General features: G+C 41.3%; 1 protein-coding gene across 2 annotated transcripts in view; it reads left to right on the plus strand.

Annotated features, from left to right (window-relative positions):
- Positions 1-793: 793 nt before the first annotated feature.
- The window catches only part of SOCS7 (suppressor of cytokine signaling 7), a 33,719-nt gene continuing 12,713 nt past the window's right edge, over positions 794-21,799 (plus strand). Inside the window, exons 1-7 of one of the 2 annotated variants that reach the window (XM_060780914.2) lie at positions 794-1,895; positions 11,502-11,566; positions 12,914-13,018; positions 15,611-15,715; positions 18,670-18,800; positions 19,747-19,915; positions 20,401-20,529. In XM_060780914.2, the coding sequence (XP_060636897.2) occupies positions 940-1,895; positions 11,502-11,566; positions 12,914-13,018; positions 15,611-15,715; positions 18,670-18,800; positions 19,747-19,915; positions 20,401-20,529 (1,660 nt within the window). In that variant the 5' untranslated portion in view covers positions 794-939. The remainder of the gene's footprint in view (positions 1,896-11,501; positions 11,567-12,913; positions 13,019-15,610; positions 15,716-18,669; positions 18,801-19,746; positions 19,916-20,400; positions 20,530-21,799) is intronic. The other variant, XM_060780915.2, reaches the window with a different exon arrangement.

Consider the following 21,799-nt stretch of genomic DNA (forward strand, 5'->3'; position numbering starts at 1 on the left):
GCTACTTGGTCCTTATACAGATTCCTTAGGAGAGTGACAAGGTGATTTGGTATGCCCATACTCAGGGCCGTAGCTAGAAAAAATTTTCGGGAGGGGTTGAAAATTTCACGGGGGGGGGGGTTGAAACCTGCCTCCTATCTCACACTGAAGCAAAGAGCATAGCAGGGGGCAGAGCAGCCTTCAATAGCCCGCAGCTCCGCCCCTGTCAACCACCTCCACCAAGTCTGGCCTCCTTAATGAGAGCATTCAACACAAACACACCCAACTTGGTTGCTTCTCTACATCGGCTATTCCTGCAAGTAATGACAGTGTGAATAAATTGTCAATATTTGCCTGAGATAGTGCTTGCAGTTCTGGAGGGACTCTTAATTTCTTGCATCTCATAGACTTAGCAGCATGGGGATTTGGTTAACCAGTTAAAATTCATGAGTAAACCAGGTTTTTTTAAAAAAATCTGAAACATTTCGGGGGAGGGGGGGTTGAACCCCTAAAACCACCCCCTCGCTACAGGCCTGCCCATACTACTAAGCACTTGCCACAATGTATTCTGATCCCCACATAATAAATGGCCTAAGTGTGAGGATTCTCTTGCAAGAGGGCGTGGCTTCTAGGGAAGTAAGGGGCGTGGCTTCGGAAAGGGAGGAGAGAGGGCGTGGCCTGGAGTTGGGGAGAAAGCGCGAGGCAGACTGAGGGAGGGGCGTGGCTTCACAAAAAGAGACGTCGCCGATTGGCTATAATAGGGGGCGGGGCTTGGCGACGTCGGTGTTTGCCTCGGAGCGGAGGGAGCGAGTCGGAGGAGGCTGCGCTGCTATTGGGCGGCGCGTCGCCGGAAGAGGAAGTCGCGGGGCGTGTGCACACCCACTCGGGGCTCGGGCGGGCCCGTAAGCGGCGGGCTGAGGGGAAAAGCCTCGGGCTGGCTCTGGCTCCCAGGCCGGCTCCATGCAATGCGCGGCCTCTCGTAGCGCCATGCAGCGGGCCGGAGGAGGAGGGGCGGCGGCGGCGGCAGCGACGGCGGAGCCTGGAGGCGAGGCTGTTGCTGCGGCCGCGGCCTCCTACCGGGTCCTGAGTCGTTTCCTGGGCTACGGCGGCGCCGAGTCGGCCTCAGCCGTGGGTGGCGCCGTGGTCGGGGAAGCCACGGGCGGCCTGAGGGGCTCGCAGCTCTTGGTCTTCCGCTCGGGCGAGGCGTCGGGGTCCCCGGCCTTGCCTCCGCCTCAGCAGCCGCCTCCTCCGCCGCCTCCTCCGCAGCCCCGCTGCTCCCTCCTCGACGCCCCTCCGAAGGGATGCCACTGCCAACCCGCAGCCGGGCGGTGCTGGAACGGCGCGGCCGGCGGCCTACTCTTCCCCCCAGGCGCCGGCCTCGAGTTGCAGCTCGCCGCCCTGGCGCTCGGGGCGCCCGGCAAACCCCCCGGCGCCTGCCCTTGCTCGCCTCAGGCCCCGCCGCCGCCTTCGCTCCCCGAGGAGACCAGCGACGCCTTGCTGGTCCTGGAAGCCCTCGGCCCCGAAGAGGAGGAGGAGGAGGACGGCGAGGGCGGAGGAGGAGGAGGAGAGGCTTCGGCAACATCAACAACAACAACATTGGGGCAGGCGGAACCCCCCACCCCGGCTAACATCGGGGCCGGCCGCTACTCCCAAGCCCCGGCGTCTCCTGCCTCGCCAGGCCCGAAGCGGCCCTCCACCCCGTCCAGGAAAGGCTCCTTCAAGGTCCGCCTCAGCCGCCTTTTCCGCACCAAAAGCTGCAGCGGAGCGGCCGCCTCGGGGGGAACGCGTCGGGGCGGGGAAAAGGAACTTCTGCAAGCCGCCGCCGCCGCTGCTTCGGCCGCCCCAGGGAACGCGGGCACGGCGGGGAGCCTTCCCGATGTGTCCCATCCGGGGTGCCGCGAACCAGACTCGGGCAGGTAAGAGGAAAGAGCGGCTGAAGATCAAGAGCCCTTCACCTCTGAGCGTCATAGAATTCCCCTGTCAGTGGATACATCTACAGCAGTAGAAATACTCCAGAGTCAGGGCCCTTCCACACAGCTCTATATCCCCAGAATACCAAGGCAGGAAATCCCACATTATCTGAGGGCCCTTCCACACAGCCCTATAGCACAGTTTTCCCAAGTTGCTCCTGACACGACAAAAAACAAACAAAACAATCCACCATCTATTCCAATGGAGATAATGTGAGATTTTTCTGCCTTGATATTCTGGAATATAGGACTGTGTGGAAGGGCCCAAGGTAGGCACCTCTGGCAGGCTTGGCCAGGTTGCTGAAGTCCTAGGGCCCTTCCACACAGCCCTATATCCCAGAATATCAAGGCAGGAAATCCCACATTATCTGAAGGCCCTTCCACACAGCCCTATATCCCAGAATGTTAATACACAAATTTCCTTTTACTATAAACTACAGCACAAATACCAATTGGAGTAATGAGGAAAAATACCAAACTAACTCATATAATACACAAACATGGGTAGTAAACACTTAGGGACAATTTACAACAGTGTAACCAACATAATATACAAGTTTTTCAAAATAATTTGTTGGATCTTCCAAAGGTCGTATGGACAAACTTTAACATAACAAACATTGTCGTATGGACAAACTTTAACTTAACAAACTTTAACATGTAATAAACATTCTTGGGAATACCCATCTCTGGCGTCTGAAGGTGATGTTCAACTCTGTTCTCTACACAGATATCTATAAATGTAATGTTAATACACAAATGTTCTGGTTTATCTGAGTCCACACTCAAATAATGTGGGATTTTCTCACTTGATATTCTGAAATACAGGGCTGTGTGGAAGGGCCCAAAGTGTGACCTCAAAGAACCCAGTTCAAAGCAGATATTGTGGGATTTTCTGCCTTGATATTATACGATATAGGGCTGTCTGGAAGTCCCCAAAGTATGAACTCAAATAACCCAGTTCAAAGTAGATATTGTGGGATTTTCTGTCTTGATATTCTGGGATATAGGGCTGTGTGGAAGGCCCCAAAGTGTGAACTCAAATAATCCAGTGCAAAGCAGATATTGTGGGATTTTCTGCCTTGATATTATGTGATATAGGGCTGTCTGGAAGGGCCCCAAGATGCACCTATACCAGGCAGGGCAAACTTGGACCCGCCAGGTGTTTTGGGCTTCAACTCCGACAAGGTTGTTAGGAATTGTGGGAGTCGAAGTCCAAAACACTTGGAGGGTTCAAGTTTACCCATTCCTGACTGTGTTAGAGTACTTTGACGCCACTTTCAAGGGCCATGGCTCCATGTTATGTAATCTTTGGGAGTTGTAGTTTGGTATTTATTGTGTCACAAGCCAACTGAGGATACAGTTGCAATGTATTTAAAAGCACAAAGTTTAAACACTTGGCATTTAGAGGCACAGCCCTCCTCCCCCGCCCATTAAAGTAAAAAAAGCATGATTAAAGAAACTGATATTTTTTTCTACTTGAGAGAACACTTCTGTAGTAATGGCTGGGTCTTTTAACATGATTCTGTGCTCAACCTTCACTTATATATTGTGCCAGAAGCAAATTGAAGATACAGTTGTAATGTATTTAAAAACACAAACAAAGTTAAAGTTTGGCATTATACTAAATGTCCTTTTATCAGTCCTTTGACTCGGAGTGCCTCTGGTGTTGCTATAAGAAGGTTTTCCATGTGGCGGGGCACAGACTGCATTGTAATAGGTGGTCTGTACTTTGCTCTTCTACACACTCGCATGTCGTAGTGAGATGTAGTTTGTTGTGGTACCAGCACTCTGTGCCCAGGACAGCGTAAAGGCCTTGTTGCTCTTCAACTCCCATTATTCCATAACATGGAGCCATGGTGGTACAAGTGACATTATTTCTACTGTGTAGATCAGGCATGGGCAAACGTTGGCCCTCCGGGTGTTTTGGACTTCAACTTCCACAATTCTTAACAGCCAGTAGGTGGTTAGGAATTGTGGCGGTAAAGCCCAAAACATCTGAAGGGCTGAAGTTTGCCCATGGCTGGTGTAGATGCACCCTCTTAGCAATTCTGTAGGAAGAGGGTAATAATAATAATAATAATAATAATAATAATAATAGTAATTTTAATTCTTACCTGCCTCTCCTCGTGGTGGGTCCCAGTTCAGTCAAAACACACCAACATTGCAAAAATTCTATAAACACACATATCAAAATATAGTTCTATAAGAGATACATATTAAAACATATTTCTATGAAATACTACTACTAATAATAATTTTATTTCTTACCCACCTCTCCTTGTGATGGATCACAGCAAAGTGAAAACACACCAACACTGCAAAAATTCTATGAACACATATTCAAATGTAGTTCTATAAACGACACATATTAAAACACATTTCTACAAAATACGCATTAAATGTACAGGACAGAGATGAGTTGAGGAAAGGCAGAGTCTAGGGGTGCATCTGTACTGGAGAATGAATCTGACCCCACTTGAATTGCTATGTTATGGAATCCTGGGATCCTAATTTGCTGAGGCACCAGCACTGTTTAGCAGAGAAGGCTCAAGGCCTTGTAAAACAGCAATTGCCATGATTCCATAGCATTGAGCCAAAGCAGTTAAAGTGGGCACATCTGCCCTGTAGAATGAATGCAGCCTGATACTTTAACAGCCTTAACCCCATGCTGTGAAATCCTGGGAATTGTAGCTTGGATGCAGTATCAGCTCCCTTTGGCAGAGCAGACTAAGGGCCTTGTGAAAATCTCGTGTGATTCCATGTCATTGAATTGTGGTAGTTAAAGTGGTGTCAAACTGCATTCATTTTCCTCTTGAGCATGTCTGCGGGGGGAACTTTCTGGGTGACTTGTTAAGCTTGGGTTCTTTGAGGCCCCTTCTACACTGCCATATAATCAATGTTACAAAGCAGATAATCTGGATTTTATATGGCATTGAAGGGGCCTGAGAATGTGTTTGGAAAGGAGAGGGCAGTCTAATCTCTGATCTGTCTCTAGAGGTTGAGGAAAAGCAGTCCAGGGATCTACTACACTGTATGATGAATGCAGTTTGACACCGGTAACTGCCACACCTCATTGCAATGGAATCATGGTAGTTGTAGTTTTACAAGGACTTCAGTGTCCTCTGTCAAAGAATGCTGTTCACCAAAGTACAAATCCAAGGATTTTACAGAATGTGGCCAGGGCAGGGAAAGTGATGTCAAACTGCATTTAGTGTAGACGCACGCTCAGTCAGTCTTCCACTACCTAGTACCTTCTAGATGGACTGGTCTGCAGCTCTTCAATTATCCCCAGTCAGTGATCATATTGTCCAAAATGCTTGGGACCAGAAATGTTTTGGATTTTAGATTCTTTCAGATTTTGATATATCTATATTTGTACACACACAGAGTGAGACATGTGTATTCAAATTTGAGTCCCTCAGCCATGGAAACCCATTGGATTCCTTTGGGCAAATCACACACCAATTCTCAGAAGAAAGCAATGGCAATCCTCTTCTGAACATATCATGCCAAGAAAACCACGTGACAGGGTCAGCAACAACATAACGAGATAGGATCCAATTCTCAATATGAAATTCATATTTGTTTTGTAAGTGTTCTATACATATTTTAAATAGTTTTGGATGAAACAAGGGTTGTTTATGTTTAACCCCAAGAAAGCAAAGCTGTCATTGTCTTTGTCATATGGACAGTTTTGGATTTTGGAATATTTTGGATTTTAGGTAAGGGATGGTCCACCTGTACATTTGACTAATTGCTGTGGGCAGAGTATTGGCTTCTTGGGCAAAAGGTGATGACAAATTGTTAAAAGAAAATTGGCTGCTTGTTGTTATCTCGTTGGTATTAAAGAGAATCCACTTTTCAGTTATATGTAGTCTCAGTAGAATGTAGATCTTAGGTTCAGTTAGTGCCATTTAAGTTTTGTTGGTGATTGGAAAGAGTTTATGCTTGATCTACTAGCCAGCCAGATTTAGATTAGATTATTATTTGCTATAGATAGGTTATTAAGTCTGACAGATTGCCTTTGCTTCCAAAGTCTGTGCCCCAGAGATGTAACTTCCAACATCTAGTATTCTTGCAATTGAAGTTTTAATTTCTTGTGACGAGAATGTGAAATTGTGAAAAAGGGTAACTGTTGAAAGTTGGTTATCTGTTATGGGGAGCAAATAGACTTTCATATGTTGTTAGATGTCAGGTCAGGCCTGGCCAATGGAGTCACTGGTGAAAGATTGTTTGAATGTGTTGTCTAACAAATTCTTCATTCCTATTGTAGGTTCTGGGAATCTTACACTATACAGGTATAGCACTATGGCCCCATTTGAAATATCTTGGTTTCATTTTATGAAAACTTGGGATTTGTAGTGTGAATAGGTTTCTAGAATTCTCATCCAAAGAGCTGTATCTTGCTTGTAACTTGAGGACTGCCTGCATTCTTTTTCTAAGATACTGAGGCTGGATCCAGACAGGCCTGCATTAAAAAAACCCGCGGATGTTTTTTGAGGACCTGTCCATACCCACCCCAGAAAGCGCGTGCTTACTGGGGTGGATTGTCCAGACCTCTCGGGACTAGCCGAGAAGGCATGGAATAAATCCACTATCAAATTAATTCACTATAAATCGGGCTTTTCCTGGTTTGTAGCGAATTAATGTGGGACTGTCCAGAACTTTGTCTGGACAGCTCCTCCTTTATTGCGGGAGTTCCTGCAATCATTGCCCTGTTTGGGTGAGCCCTGAGACACCTTCCATGCAGATGGAGTGCTTGTCTTGCAGGAACCTGGGCATTAATGAACAGAGGACTGAAGGAATTTTTGTATTATCTTTTGGAGACACTGAGAAACCTTTACTATAGATGGATTAGTTGGCTTGCAGGAACTTGGGCATTAGTGGACTGAGGTGTATCAATGTAAGCTTTATCACCAATTCTTGTTTCCACAACAAGCTAAGTTTTTCAAAATTCAGTTATCACATGGACAGAAAGTGAAGTGATACCTTCTAAACAGGGACACAGACAGCAGAACAAACACTGCAGGAGTGGTCACCCATCCCTATGTTAGCCAAAGATAGGCTAATACACATACACACACATGTGCATACGCACACACACACAGCTGGAGTTGCACTAAAAATGTATCTGTTCCAGCTTACCTACAAATTCAACTTAAGACCAAACCTACAGAACCTTTGTTGTTCGTAATTTGGGGACTGCCTGAAAGGAAAATAGGTTATAATTTGCCAGCACTGTCAGACACATTTTAGAATATCATTCTTAGCTGCATAAGAGACAAGCTGTACTCACATAAGGGCTTCTCCATCCAGCAATACTGGAGGAGGCAAACAATGATACTGCTTGAGTCACAGGCCTCCTTATTGTCAAGATGTTGTTTTTGTTGTTGTCAGTTCAGATGGTTTGGAGGGATATCTATGTAGGCAGAGGCGACTCTTCTTCTTGGCCATGTGGGCTCTTGGAAACAAAGAGTCATAAAATCAAGCCAATACAATTAAATTTCGGTTAGCTACAGAAAAAGTAACTTCACAGGCACACCTCATTCACTCTAGCCTCCCATGTCTGCTACTCCTTATCCTTACAGCTTCCTACCATCATCCATCTCCTATTAAAATCTCACAATAATCTGTTCATCAAGTCTGCTGAGACTTCTGGGAGATGAAATATAAAATACCCAGAAGACCAAGGTTTGGGGATTGCTGGATTAAACAGCAGAAGATGGTTATATGTCACACCTTTTTCATCTTAGAGTTGTGTGTGAGATGATTATATATTTTACAAATTAATAGTAAGAACACACAAATGTATTAATAAATTATTATTACTATGGTAATATTTATATCCAGTTGTATTCCAAGAATGAAACTCAAAGCAGCTGACATCCTTAAAAACTATACAGTTAAAAAAACCTTTAAAATATAAATATTAAAATAGAAGTAAAGATTACAATTATGAAAGCAATTTGTCGCTCGTTAAAATCTCATTAAAATGAATACATAAGATGTAAAATCAATAAGTAAAGGATGGTTAAAACTATTTCTAAAACTATTTACTATTTGAAGGGTGGGCTACTTAAAATACTTTGTGATCTAAGAGAATGCATAAGGCCAAAGTGTCCTTTGTAAATTACAACAACATGTGGATTTTTTCCTGAGCATCTGGCACCATGATGTTGGCAATGTTGGCTGAACAATTAGTTGTGATATTGGATACAGTGTATTTTGTTCTTCCTTTACTTTTGATGAAATTTGATAGCAGGAACACAATTCTTTCAAGGAAAATAAATCAAGTACATTTCACCTCTGTAGGTGAGATAGTTATTTTAAACAGGAGGGGAACAAAACAGTTTGTCCAGTGCAGGAGTTTTGCATTTCACGTTCCAATGCACCAGCCAATATGTCTAATAGCAAGAATTATTGCCATTAGAAATGCTAAACATCTGGAGGGCCAAAGGCTCCCCACCCTTTTCCTGCAGGAACTCTGAATGAAAATAAAGCACCTAATTTGCAGATAAGCTAAACTGACAACTTCCATCTGAAATGGGAGAATTCTATCATGAATGAGTCAGGAAAAATATGCAAGAATCCATCAATTTGCTTTTTGCCTCACAACATCCATTCTACTTGACGTGCCCAAAGTCATCCATAAAATTTCCATTGTTGATCAGAGATTTGGACTTTCATCCCTCAGAGTCCAGTTCCATCACTGAAACCACTGCATGTTGGCTCTACATATACCTATGCACAATCCATCAATTTCTGTGCCTGCTCATCATCTTTTGTATGAGAATGGTTCAGTTTTTGGTTAAATTATCTACAGTCTCCCAGCCTGCAAACTGGGAATAGAGGGAACTATAGAATTCACACATTGTACCCAGCAGAAGGGTTTGTATTTCAGAATGGATGGCTAAAGTGACAATGGGAAGGCAAAACAGTTAATTGCAGAGACAGAGTGGAGGGAGGGATACTTCAGCTTAATGATTGAAGGCATCAAATCTTGTCCAATCTTAAAAGCTAAGTAGAGTCAGGCTTTGTTGATGCCTGGGTGGGGGATTGCCAAGGAAAACCACGTGTTGTATGTGGTATTCCACATGAAGGCAATGGCAAAAACAAAACTCTGCACACTCCTTTCTTAAGAAATTCTTATTGAATTAATGGAATTGTCTGCAAGTGGTTAGATGGCACATAGATACTAACTTTTTCTTCATAATACATAAAAAAAATCTTTTAAAAATCTTGCCAGTTCTGGTGATGCAGTAATGTTCAGAGATCGGGAATTACACAAAAATCCTGAGTCCTCATGTTATTTCACTGGGGGAAAATCTCAGAAACATGCCGTTCATTAACTTTTTTTTAGGACCAATGCTTTATTTCTTTCAGTGATGAGTAAACTTTTGAGCATCCAATAATTTTAACAGGAGGTTGAAAGGAGGAGGAAAAAAGATTAAGCAAGACATTAAAAGCTGAATGTCTGTAATTTGTGGGTTTGGAGATTATTGACTCAGGAAATCTAAGAGGATGGAAGCACGCCTTCTTTTTTCTTTGTTGCTGTCATGTAGGCCAGTTTCATGTTAAACGCAATAGTACAGGTTAAGCATCCCTTATCTGGAATTCTGAAAGGCTTCAAAATCCAGAACTGAGATACTGCCTGATTGTTCAATGTATGCAAACTTTGTTTTAAAATATTGTATAAAATTATTAACAGGCTATGTGTATAAGATGTATAAGAAACGCAAACGAATCTTGTATTTACAAGACATTTTGTTATGTGAGTGTGTATGTATGAAAAGACGGGTACTCCAAAATTGGAAGTCCAAAATGTTTCTAGTCCCAGGCATATCGGATAAGACAGTGGTTCTCAACTTGTGGGTCTCCAGGGCATTTTGGCCTACAACTCCTAGAAATCTCAGCCAGTTTACCAACTGTTAGAATTTCTGGGAGTTGAAGGCCAAAATATCCGGGGACCCACAAGTTGAGAACCACTGGGATAAGGGATACTCTACTTGTTCTAGTTTTGGGCCTTTTAAGTCATTTCTGAATTAAAGTAACTCTAACAGAGATTTGTTATGGGGTTTTCTTGGCAAGATTTGTTTGGAGAAGATTTGCCATTATCTTCCTCTGAGGCTGAGAGCATGCAACTAACTTTCTGAAGGTCAACGTACCAAAACATCTAGTAACAAATCCAGGCTGGTGGTGAGGTTAAGTCTTTTCTGGATTAAAGTAACTCTAAGGGAGATCTGTTATGGGAGAAAATAAGGCAGTGCTTTTGGATATCCTAAAAGAGATGTTATTCATTATCTGTAGTATTGAATTTTTACTATTAGAAGGAGAATTGTTTTGAGGTTCTTCTGGTTCCAGAATTGGTCTCAGAATCAATTGGTGCCAGGTGCCTTGACTTTTGAGCAGGCAGGGATTAGTGTTCTGCCTTAGGCAACAAAACGTCTTATGCTGAAGCAGATGGCCAGTAGTGCTGATAGGACTCTTTGTTATTGAAGATATAAAAAAGTGAGATGATGTGACACACTAAGGATTCCTGGGTTGATATTCATGTTCATACATAAAACTCACTAGTGGTGCATTTACACTGTAGAATTAATGGAATATGACATCACTTCAACTGCTATGGTTAATTGCTGTGGAATTCATGGAATTGTAGTTTGTTGAGGCATCAACATTGCTTGGCAGAGAAGTCTAAACACATTGTAAAACTACAACTCCTGCAGTGTTGAAGTGATACCAAGTTCTGGTTAAAAGTTGTTACAAAATTAATATTTTTGTAAACCAGGATTCCCCCCATAGTGGTTCATGTGTCACCCCTAGATTGTATTGGTGTGCTATGGGCAGACATCATTGAAAGGTTTTACTTCCTCGTAGTAACTTTACTTTATAAAGCTTGATCCAAGGATGAATCCCTTTTTACTTTTTTATACAATGAGCAGTTTTACTCAGAAAGGGAGCTTAGCCTGAAAGGAAAATAATACTGGGGAGTCAGTGCCCTTGAAAAATGGAAATGAACACTTCCTCATATTCTTTCTAGTACTGGGATTAATAACTACTTTTGTGAAAAGCGACTGTTTAATTGTATCTTAGTTCTTAAACTGAGGAATTGAGTCTCTAAAGAATATGCAAAACTTGTATGGCTGAGGCAAGCTTTTTTTCTGAATTAGACCAGAACGCTTCAATCTTGCAGTCAAAGTGGTTATTTCTGGAGCAAGCGTGACATGTGTAAAGAGTAAGAATTACACTTGTTCAGACTGCATTGGGTATGTGTGAAGAAGCTAAATTATTTTTGAAGAAACTAGATTATTTAGTTCTTAGTTCCTTATATTCTGGCTTTACTGCCGTTTTAAAAGTAATTTACAGCCTAAGTAGCATAAACATAATGGATCTCCCTATGTCGTCAGCTCCTTCACGTACTCTTTTTATAAATAATAATGGATAGAGGTAGGTCTATGGCTCATGGTGTAGGAGGGAAGGAATGAGGCTCTTGGGATTAACATGGATCCAGAATTGCCTTATTTATAGTCTCCTCTGTCTGTCTTATAGAAAGCCAAGATTGATGCGAACACAAAGTGCCTTTTCTCCCGTTGTTTTTGGTCCCCTCTTCACAGGTGAGTATGCCTTTTTTCTCTAATTTTAAAAAAGCAGTGGATGTATAATGTGTCATTGCAAGAGTCTTTAAGGTAAAACACAGTAATAATGCTGACTGGAAAATGTTCTAGCTGGCTTTGGGGTGGTTCACTTTTCTATTTTAAAAACAAAAACAAACAATCATTTTGATATTTTACATGTCTCTGCATATATGTGTGTGAGAGTGATTATCCATGGAATCCTTTAGTGCAGTAATTCTAATTTCTCCTCTTCTGCTTGAACCTTCAACTCCTAGAAGCTTCATCCAATATAGGGATTCTGAGAGCTGAAGTCAATTGCTTAGGAAACATATCCCATTCCCCCCCGACAATATCGTCAAGGGTGCTATAGAGTGACCTAACTGGCAATGGAAAATGGTATCAGTTTTTCTCAGGGACCAAATCCAGCAGTATTAATGGCTATCCTTATCTGCTGGTTTATATCTCTTTCCCTTAATTCATAATAGTCTTCTTATATGTTGACCTTTTATGATTTACAAGTGTTAAATCAAACATCATAAAAATAATAGCATACAAAAGTTTAAAAACAACAATTAAGCCATCATAAAACAGATTAAAACAGCATCAAATAGAAATCCAGAACATTATACAGGGGCTATTTTCCCTGTAAAATCATTTAAAGGCCTGCTGGATTAAACAGGTTTTCACCTGCTTGTGGAAAGATAGGAAAGATAGTCTTATCTTCCTGGGAAGGTAGTTGCAGAGCCTAGGAGCAGCCATTGAGAAGCATTGCAACTGGGATACTGCCAGCATCTATTTAACCATCCAACTCCCCAGAGGATTAATGTACACTTTCTCAATAACTTGGTTGAGAGGACAAAGCCATTAATGGAGGATTAGCTAAGATTATATGAAATCTGACCAGATGGGACCACTTCTAACCCAAAAGGTGGCTTTTTAATAAACAAGTCAGCAACCAGTACACTTGAAAGATCAGTGTCATATAGCCTGAAAATATACCCAGGAAAACTATCTTGCTGTTTGCATTTTGTACCAGTGGCAATTTTGAACACTGTTCAAGGGCAGTTCCATATAGAGTAGGCATGGGCAAATTTTAGCCCTCCAGGTATTTTGGACTTCAACTTCCATAATTCCTAACAGCTGATAAGCTGATTGGAATTTCTGGGAATTGAAGTCCAAAACACCTGGAGGACCGAAGTTTTCCCATGCCTGTGATATAGAGCCTATGTCTTACTGTGGTCAGATGATCTCAATTCTGAGCTTCTTGCATGCAGGTATAGTCAGGATGGTGGGTAGAAGATTGCCTGTACTATTGGTTCTAATAAGAATTTTTCTTCCCTTTTTCAGGTGAGACAGTGTCGCTGGTGGATGTGGATATCTCTCAGCGTGGTCTAACGTCTCCACATCCTCCTACACCACCACCTCCCCCACGACGAAGCCTCAGCCTTTTGGGTACAGCTTGCTTTCTCATGTGATTTTAGATAAACCTCATATTTTCTTCCAAATCTTTTTTTGTTAGAACTAGCTCTGACTTTTTCCCCATCTTTCACTGTCCCATCGGGAGCCCCCGGTGGCACAGTGGGTTAAACCCCTGTGCCAGCAGGACTGAAGACCGACAGGTCGCAGGTTCGAATCCGGGGAGAGGCGGATGAGCTCCCTCTATAGACTGCAGCTCCTCATGCGGGGACATGAGAGAAGCCTCCCACAAGGATGATAACATCAAACCATCCTGGTGTCCCCTGGGCAATGTCCTTGCAGACGGCCAATTCTCTCACAACAGAAGCGACTTGTAGTTCTCAAGTCGCTCCTGACACGACAAAACAAACAAACCTGTCCCATCTTTTATTTCTGAGAAACAGGACTTTCTTGGATTTCCTTTTTTGAAAAAGATTTGGCATATTGGGTGACTAATTTGCTATTTATGTAATGGATTTTTTTCTTTAGGTTTGAAGGCAGATACAACCTACCTAAATTCAGAGGAGGATAAATATGGACCCTAGATCCCCACCCCCATATGTGTGCTGTGTTCGCTTATAATCAAAGAGATAAATTTGTAACAAGGCTGTCCTATGTGCATTCTCTGCTGAAGCATGCTTGTCCTTTTTTTCTTTCTCTACTCCAAATTCTGCCCACACAATGCAAACTGAATAGCCAATATCTATAGCCTTTGCATTAATTAAGTAAATGTGCATGCTTTGCACAATTCTGTTACTTGTGGGGAAGAGTAAGGAATTACGCAGGCTGATGTGTCTCTTTTCCTTTACACCTGGAGTTGCTGTTTATGAAGTTTTAAAGTTGCCTATGTTTGGCTGTTTCCTAGGACTGATATAACATTATAGCATTCACAATATTCCAGTGCTTAATGCTGAGGTGATGGCTAAACACAGGCCATTTTCAATGTTCATTTATGGATCTGACTGAAATTCAAGATTTGTTTTAGGTTTAATTTAATTTCCTTTCAGAGCAGCTGTGTCTCTTTGATCTTGTTGTTTTCACTTGCACGTGTCTTGAGTTTCACATTTTCCCTTGGAAGAGTTTAAAACTTAAAATCCATTTGGATTTAGCTAATCTTTTGGGATGGCATTTTATCCCCCTTGTCTTCCTTGAATTTCACTTTGAAGTACTCCTTTTCATGTGCCTGTATGTAAAGCAACAAGAAATGGAATAAGCATTAGAATAAGATCCCTATCCACCTTTCTCAACCTGTCAACCTCCAGAAGTGCTGGACTGCAACTCGAATCACTCTGTTCTGGGGATGATGTTGGTGGTGGCTCAACATTTCTAGAGGGTGCTGTTGAGACGCTATTACTTTTGAGCAATGTTGCTTAAACTGTCTGATGCAGAAGGACAAGCAGGTTATATATCCCAATGTGCCATATTTGTGCCTATTGACTACAGTTGTGTCTTATCTGGATCAGTGGACAATAGCTTGTGATCCACAGAATGCAGAAAACTTGTTAAGCCAGGAAGATAGGGGGCCAGTTCCAGCACCCAATACTGCTGCATTCTGTATACTCCCACTGTTGCAGTGCTTTTTAAGCCTGCAGTAGTATGATTTAAGGGTGGACTAAGGAGTTGTTTAGTTTAGCTTTGTGCTGCTACATATGTGGAACAAACAGTGTTGTGGTCTTGTCTCTTTCTCTGTCATCAGGAAGTTGAAGCAGAGAAGAGAGACAGTGGTGGCAGCTCTGTACCTAATGTAACATCTATCCTTTTATGAATTTCAAGGCCAGAAGTTCTTTCTTTGGGTAGTACTGTTTGTTGGGCCTGTATGATGTGTCACCTGTTAAGCCAGATGCAAACAACTAGTTGCGTGCCTTGGTTTAGCAGGTGATTAACAGCTCCCTATTGGTTCCCTGCTTTTGTCTAGGCAAGCAATGAAAATGGAAAGTTGAATGAGCTCCCTGTTGCCTGCCATGCATCTCTGGTAGGCTGCATTTAGCTTGGCAGACCACGTATTGTAGGCACCTGCTGTATTTTAAATATAATAGCATTAAAAAAATCCCTTCAGTTATGCATGGCTTCTTTCCATTTAAATGGATTCATCACATTGAGATTTATGCTTCCAAGTGACATGGACTCTGGTACTGCAAAACTAAACAGATTGTTATGTGAGTACCTGCTTCCTTTTACAGTAACAATAGTATAAATGTGTGTGCTTGTTTATAATATATCCCGACATCTTTTTGCCTATGTGAAGTGATTACTTGTATTGTTAAAGCATGATGAATATCCCCCCAAACAGATTACAAGCATCTTGACTTACCTGTGTCAAAGGGTCATTCGGGAAGATGACTGTTAATTTGTTCATATTTTTGGGGATTTTTTTAAACCTGAAAAATAACTTTTAACCATAATACTGATAGTATGAAATGGTTTCTAGTTAGCTCATTTAAGAAAGAAGCGAGAAGCTTTCAACAGGAATATGTATTGATTTTTATTAATGTTGCAAAAGGGCCAAGACTGCTTTTTAAAACTCTGAGAAAACCTAGGCGTGTCTTTTTGCCAGGTTGGAACTCTCAAATTTTTTTGTTCTTCTTCTAGATGATATCAGTGGGACACTGCCTACATCTGTCTTAGTGGGTCCGATGGGGTCTTCGTCCCTCCAGTCTTTTCCTCTTCCTCCGCCACCTCCGCCGCACGCCCCTGGTCAGTTTAGTCTTGATCCTCAAAATTTCTTTTGTAAAGATTTCCAAGTTAGCCGAGCTTCTCAATTTGATTAATAGATTTTTGGGCACAAGGCGGTGTGCAAGAAATGGGACAGATAGAAAACCATTCCATATATATTTGTGATACACACCGTTTTTAAAATCTCTGTCTCTTAATGATGCTAATTTTTTGTGGGAAACATGTATACACTAGAAGTCCTAGAGTGACATTCACAGGATTCTACTGCGTCTCTTTCCACCTTACCCATCACAAGGCTTTTTTGTAACTTCTTCCTGTCTTCTCTCATATGAAACAGTGATTCCTGTAGATGTCTCTGGGATATTTTTATCGCACTTCGGCTAGTGAGTTGGAAATAACATTTTGATTAATTTTCCATTGTAAATGTTTGGAAGAACTGTATGTTAACTAAAGTAAGCAAAGTAAAGTAAAGAGTTTAGGATTTTCTTGCTGAGCCAGAACTCTTCTGGCAAGTAATGTTTCTGGCAAGTAATGTTTTGTGAATTACAATGAGAAGCCAATTATTACTCATGCCGTTAATATAATTGACTCGATAACCACTAATGGTTTTTAACATCATTCATCAAAGCTGTAACAGATTATGGGTGACAAGAATATGTTGTGCAAATTATTTCCCATTTATTGGAAAAGCCTGCAATTAAATAAATATATACTCACTTAGCTCCATCTGTATATCTGACTTCAGTTTGTCCTTGAAGTACTTGATATGTGGGTTTGTGGTTCCTTGTAGCTGCAAAATTGAGATCCTATCCTGGCAAGTAACTATTTTGTTCCAGGTTTAATTTGGATTTTCTTTCTAAATAAACAGGAACCTACTTTTATGTAACACCTTCCCATCTGAGGAAACCAAATCAACAGAGACAAAAAGAAAGGGAAAATGTATTGAATGAGTGTGCTGTGTGTGCATTAATAGAGATGTATGTTTAATTACCTGTTATACATTGGGGAAACAGTGTATTAAAAATTAAGTTGGAAAAATTGGGTTGCTAAAATTGACCTATGTGTGAAGACTTCCCTCCTGAAAGTTGTCAGTGCATGGATTTGATCTCCTTCCTGATACGGCTAAAACTGTTGATATTTAAGGTAGCATATAATACATATTCACTTATGTATTATATGCTACCTTAAATATTCACATTTGTTTTCCATGGCTCTTTTTTTAGAAGCAGTTCTTATTCATTGGTTTGTAGTTATTCTGTCTTGATATATTAATGACAACAATAAAAATATAACTTTTCTCTCCAAGTTGGAGACTCATGGAAGCTATTTGGGTTCAGAAATAACTCACATGGTCTTTTCCTCTCCTATGCAGTCAAAATATAATAATAAATAGATTTCAACTTGATGCTTTTTCAAAGCTTTAAAATTACTGCTTGCAGCAGAGCTGTCTACTTCTGCTTAATGTTAGTTCCAGGCCTGCTTCCATGAAATGCTGTGCATCTGTGTCACTTCGTTTTGTGGCTACTACAGCGTGTACCCCTGTCTATTCCAGTTACCATTTCTCTTTCCTCATCTACTTTCACTTCCCTGTATCGTTGGGCACCAGCCTCTTCCCTATATGTTGAAGGATTCTCTCCCACCAAACTCTATTTGAGATAAGATACATTAGGCTATGAAGGAGGGTTTAGTCTTTGGCGACACTTGTCTTTGGAATGAACTGAGGAACCTTTGCCTCTCCTGATATTTTGCCTTAGGACAACAGAAGTTCTACCCAACATGGCTGATAGTAAGGGATTGTGGGAGGCCAAACTATTTCTCCACTTGTCCCTTAGGACATGCGTTGTCCATGGACATCTGCTTGGAGACATCTTGATTGTCTTTTATCCAGCAGTTCTTCCTCTGTTTTTAAAACATGTTGATATTATTGTATTATTAACATTATTGTTTTAAAAATTTCAGCTGCAAAAATGTTTTTTTAAATAATACAGCACTTTTTACTATAGGAAACATGCAATATAGATAGCTGCAGACATTTGCATAATGCTTTTCCATTAGTTCAAAGAATGCAATATCAGTTGTGACACTGTTTTCTCCCTTTCTGACTTCTGCGGACTTGGAAGGAAAGTATTAGAGGAGATCAGCATAGAATGACTATAATAATAAACTTGTAATATTGGGGATAAGCCACAAAAATATAGACATAGGAGTTGTGAATTGGAAATGAAATTATATTACTCTTTAGGATAGTTTCTGTTCAGGACTTTTATAGTTCAGAAGTGGACAGAAATTAGACAAGGATCTGTTGGCAGTTATCTGGATATCAACAAGTGTTTCTGGTCTTTGGAGGTTAAAGTGAGCAACAGAAGTTAATTTTTCCTCCTAAATTAGACCACTGATAACAAGATATAGTTTGTCTTAGCGGTGAGTGTATGTGTGAGAGAGGGAAGTGTTTAGGATATCTGCCAGTTCTTGTGCTAAAAACACATACCTGGGCTAAGTATGTGTTGGGAGGCATGTAGTTTCATAGTTTTGTATGTACTTTTTTGAGCCTGTGGCTCTTTCACACTATGCAATTATAGCACCATGATTCCACTTCAATTGCCATGGCTACATCCTGTGGAATTATGCAAGATTTAGTTTTAAAAGGCACTAGAGCCCTCTGACTGTTAATTATAAATACCCTTCCATAAATTGCAAATCTGACGACCCCATTGCATTGCCAAAGGGGTCTGGATCTGCTTTGTGTATCTCAAGGTTCTAATGAAATAGAAAATAGATTCCACAAATCTAAAGTCTGTTCCATTCTCCTATAGACCGCATTGCACTTACAGTCATTTATGCCTCCCTTGGATGATTTGAGCCTCTTTCTCTTTACTTTCTTTTAAAAGTGTCTTCTCTAGCAGCTACTATTAACTTCCTCATTTTTTATTCCTTGATGAGACATTTGAGTGACTGTCTTTCCTCTCCCCTTGCAGACGCATTTCCCAGAATCATCCCAATCAGAGCACCGGAAGCAGTACACAGCCAACCTTCACAGCACCTTCAGTGCCCTCTCTATCGGCCTGACTCAAGCAGTTTTGCAGCAAGTTTGCGGGAGCTAGAAAAAGTAAGTGTTGTGTTTTTTTTAATTTGAGAGGTGCTTGTAACTCCCTTCTCTGAATATGTTTGATGGAAACATGTAACCTGGAAATGGCAAAAAGGATGAAATTAGTTGATTGTATTGTCAGTGCAACATTGACTGTGTGATCTTTGGGTGGTCCAAAATAATATTTTTTAATTCTTAAAAATATGATTCACAACGTGTTGGCTAAAAAGAGGGCACAGAAGCATTTTGCAGAGCCACTTCTCAACAAATCTTGGGTGGTTAGGAAAATTTGCTTTGAAAAAGAGAATTTTTCTTTTGGCAAAGGGTATGGAACATATGTGTATAATTTGTTTCAGTGATAGCTTTGGTATGATGAAAGTGACCAAATCATGGCATGATGTGAGTGAACAACTACTTAACTCTCCTTACTTAAAACCCAACATTGGGACTTCCATGTGGACTTGGAAACTTGGTTGTGTGCTGCTTTATGTTTGAATGATTTAAATGAGAGGACATAGTCTCTTTTTAAATTGTTTATTATGCACTGTCGTTTATGTTTAATTGCACTTGATGTTTTTGTTTTATCAATGTATGTATTTTGTTTCGGCATCGAATTGTGCCGACTGTGTATACCGCCCTGAGTCATCTTCGGGCTGAAATGGGCAGGATAGAAATAATATAAATAAATAAATATAAATAAATAAATAAATAAATAAATGTCGTCTTTGTCCAGTGTGCGAGTTCTGCCTTTGCTGTGCTAAGCCTGAGAGTCGGCGCTGGATTCCAATGTTCCTAAAAAACCTTCTATTGAAACAAGTTAATAGAAATAGTTTCTTGTTGATTCGGTTAGCAAGTAGTTTCCTGTTGTGACACATTCCAATGTTGCTGTTGCTTAACAAATTTTAATGAAAAATATTTTGATTTACCTCTGACTAGACTGTCTCTTTCCCTTTCTTGCTTTAAATAGTGTGGTTGGTACTGGGGACCAATGAACTGGGAAGATGCTGAAATGAAGCTGAAAGGGAAACCTGATGGCTCCTTTTTGGTTCGAGATAGCTCTGATCCTCGGTACATTCTGAGTCTCAGCTTTCGATCACAGGGTATTACCCATCACACCCGAATGGAGCACTACAGAGGTAAGTATGGGTACAGGGGAAAGAGCACAGACCTAGAATGATTCCTACTTTCCTCAATAAGAGTTTAATTAAAATGAGAGGGATTTTAAACTGAAGTCTTCTATTAGACAGAGTGTGGTGACCACTTCAGGCAGCAGATCTTGCATGTGATGAAAAAGCAGCAAATAATAATAATAATAATAATAATAATAATAATAATTATTATTATTATTATTATTTAACATCTTACTTTTCCTATCAGCAATAGGAGAGGTGTTTATAGGACTTTCTGCCATTTGTGTGAATTCATAGCTTGTCTGGCTTTGGGTAGTGTGTGTTTTGTGTAAATGTAAAGCACCATATGTTTCTATGCCTCAAGATGTGTAATGTTGTGTGCTATGTTTGTCGGCATTCTACCCACTGGTTAGTGATAATTGCTATTATTTTGATAGGAATGTTTGTAATCTGCCTTCGGTTTACTTTGTATTTTTTCTTTCTTGGCTCAGGAACTTTCAGTCTTTGGTGTCACCCCAAATTTGAGGACCGCTGCCAGTCCGTAGTGGAGTTCATAAAGCGTGCCATCATGCACTCCAAAAACGGGAAGTTCCTGTACTTCTTGCGATCCAGGGTTCCAGGTGTGTAGTAGAACAGCAATAATTTTGTGTCTGTGTTGCATTTATTAAACAAAACAATGCTATCTAGTTCTTTGGGAGGGGGGTCTATTGCAAAATTCCATCCATGTTGGTATTAGTAGTAAATACTAACAGGCACGAAATATTCCCAGAATATAGTGATTTTTCTCTGGCATAAACAAGTCCAAAAAATGTGTTTTCTTAGCTTGAAAGAGAACCACTCTTGATATTATCAACCTACTCCAAGCTTTAGCTTTGGTGCTTCTGTCCAGTTGGAAAGAGCAGCACAAGCAAAGGGAGAGATGCTGACAAGATTGCAGAGCATTCAGAGAGCCACAGTGTTCTGGATATAACTTCCTAGACACAGCCAGCCAGATCCCTCTCAGGACTTCTGTTGAGCTGGCTGGCCGGTTGAAATACTTGGTCTGGGGGGCTCCCATTTCTTCCATTTCCTCCATTTGCTTCATTTGCTCTATTTGAGTGTACTGTTAGCTCTGCTTTTTTGGGGATACAGTGAATGATACTTTTTACAGGTTGACAGAGAAGGAACCTGAGATTTTTTGCATTCAGAGGATATGCTTTACTATTTAGCTTTAGCTCCTTTCAGAATGCACAGTGAACATTGTGTCATGCTAATTCAGAATGCTCTGCAAATCTTGGGGTACCATCTCTAATCTTTGGCCATGCTGGGCTTGAGGTGATGGAGTATCTGCTTAATAGCATGATGTTTCTGCGTGCTTCTAGGTCATTTCTTACTTATGCCAACACCATTGCACGGTTTTATTGGAAGTATTTTTTACAGAGGGACTACATCTTATTTGAGGGGGAAGGAATGTGACTTGTCTCAGGGGCCCCAGTGAGTTTGCAAGGCTGAAAGGAGATTGAACCTCTGGTCTCCAGGGTAATAGTCCAACACTCAAACCATTGTGCTATGCTGGCTCTTCCAGTAGCACCTAGTAGGCCATATGTTCTTCATCCTGGTTTAAACCTGATGGGCAGATATGTTTTTCTTGCCCTGCTTCTTCAGACAAGCTCAACGATTGGGACTTAATGGTTAAAAGCCTACATTGTTTTAAAATAGTCTAAATGAACCACTGTGGAGATTAAGATCTTCTGGGGAGGCCCTGCTCTCGGTCCCACCACTATCACAGGCACGTTTGGCGGGGACAAGAGACAGGGCCTTCTTAGTAATTGCCCCTCAGCTATGGAACTCCCTTCCTAATGAGATCAGGTCAGCCCCCTCCCTCTTGTCCTTTAGAAGGATGATAAAAAC

Source organism: Anolis sagrei, chromosome 6, assembly GCF_037176765.1.
Source record: "Anolis sagrei isolate rAnoSag1 chromosome 6, rAnoSag1.mat, whole genome shotgun sequence".
In the NCBI taxonomy this organism is placed as follows: Eukaryota; Metazoa; Chordata; class Lepidosauria; order Squamata; family Dactyloidae; genus Anolis; species Anolis sagrei.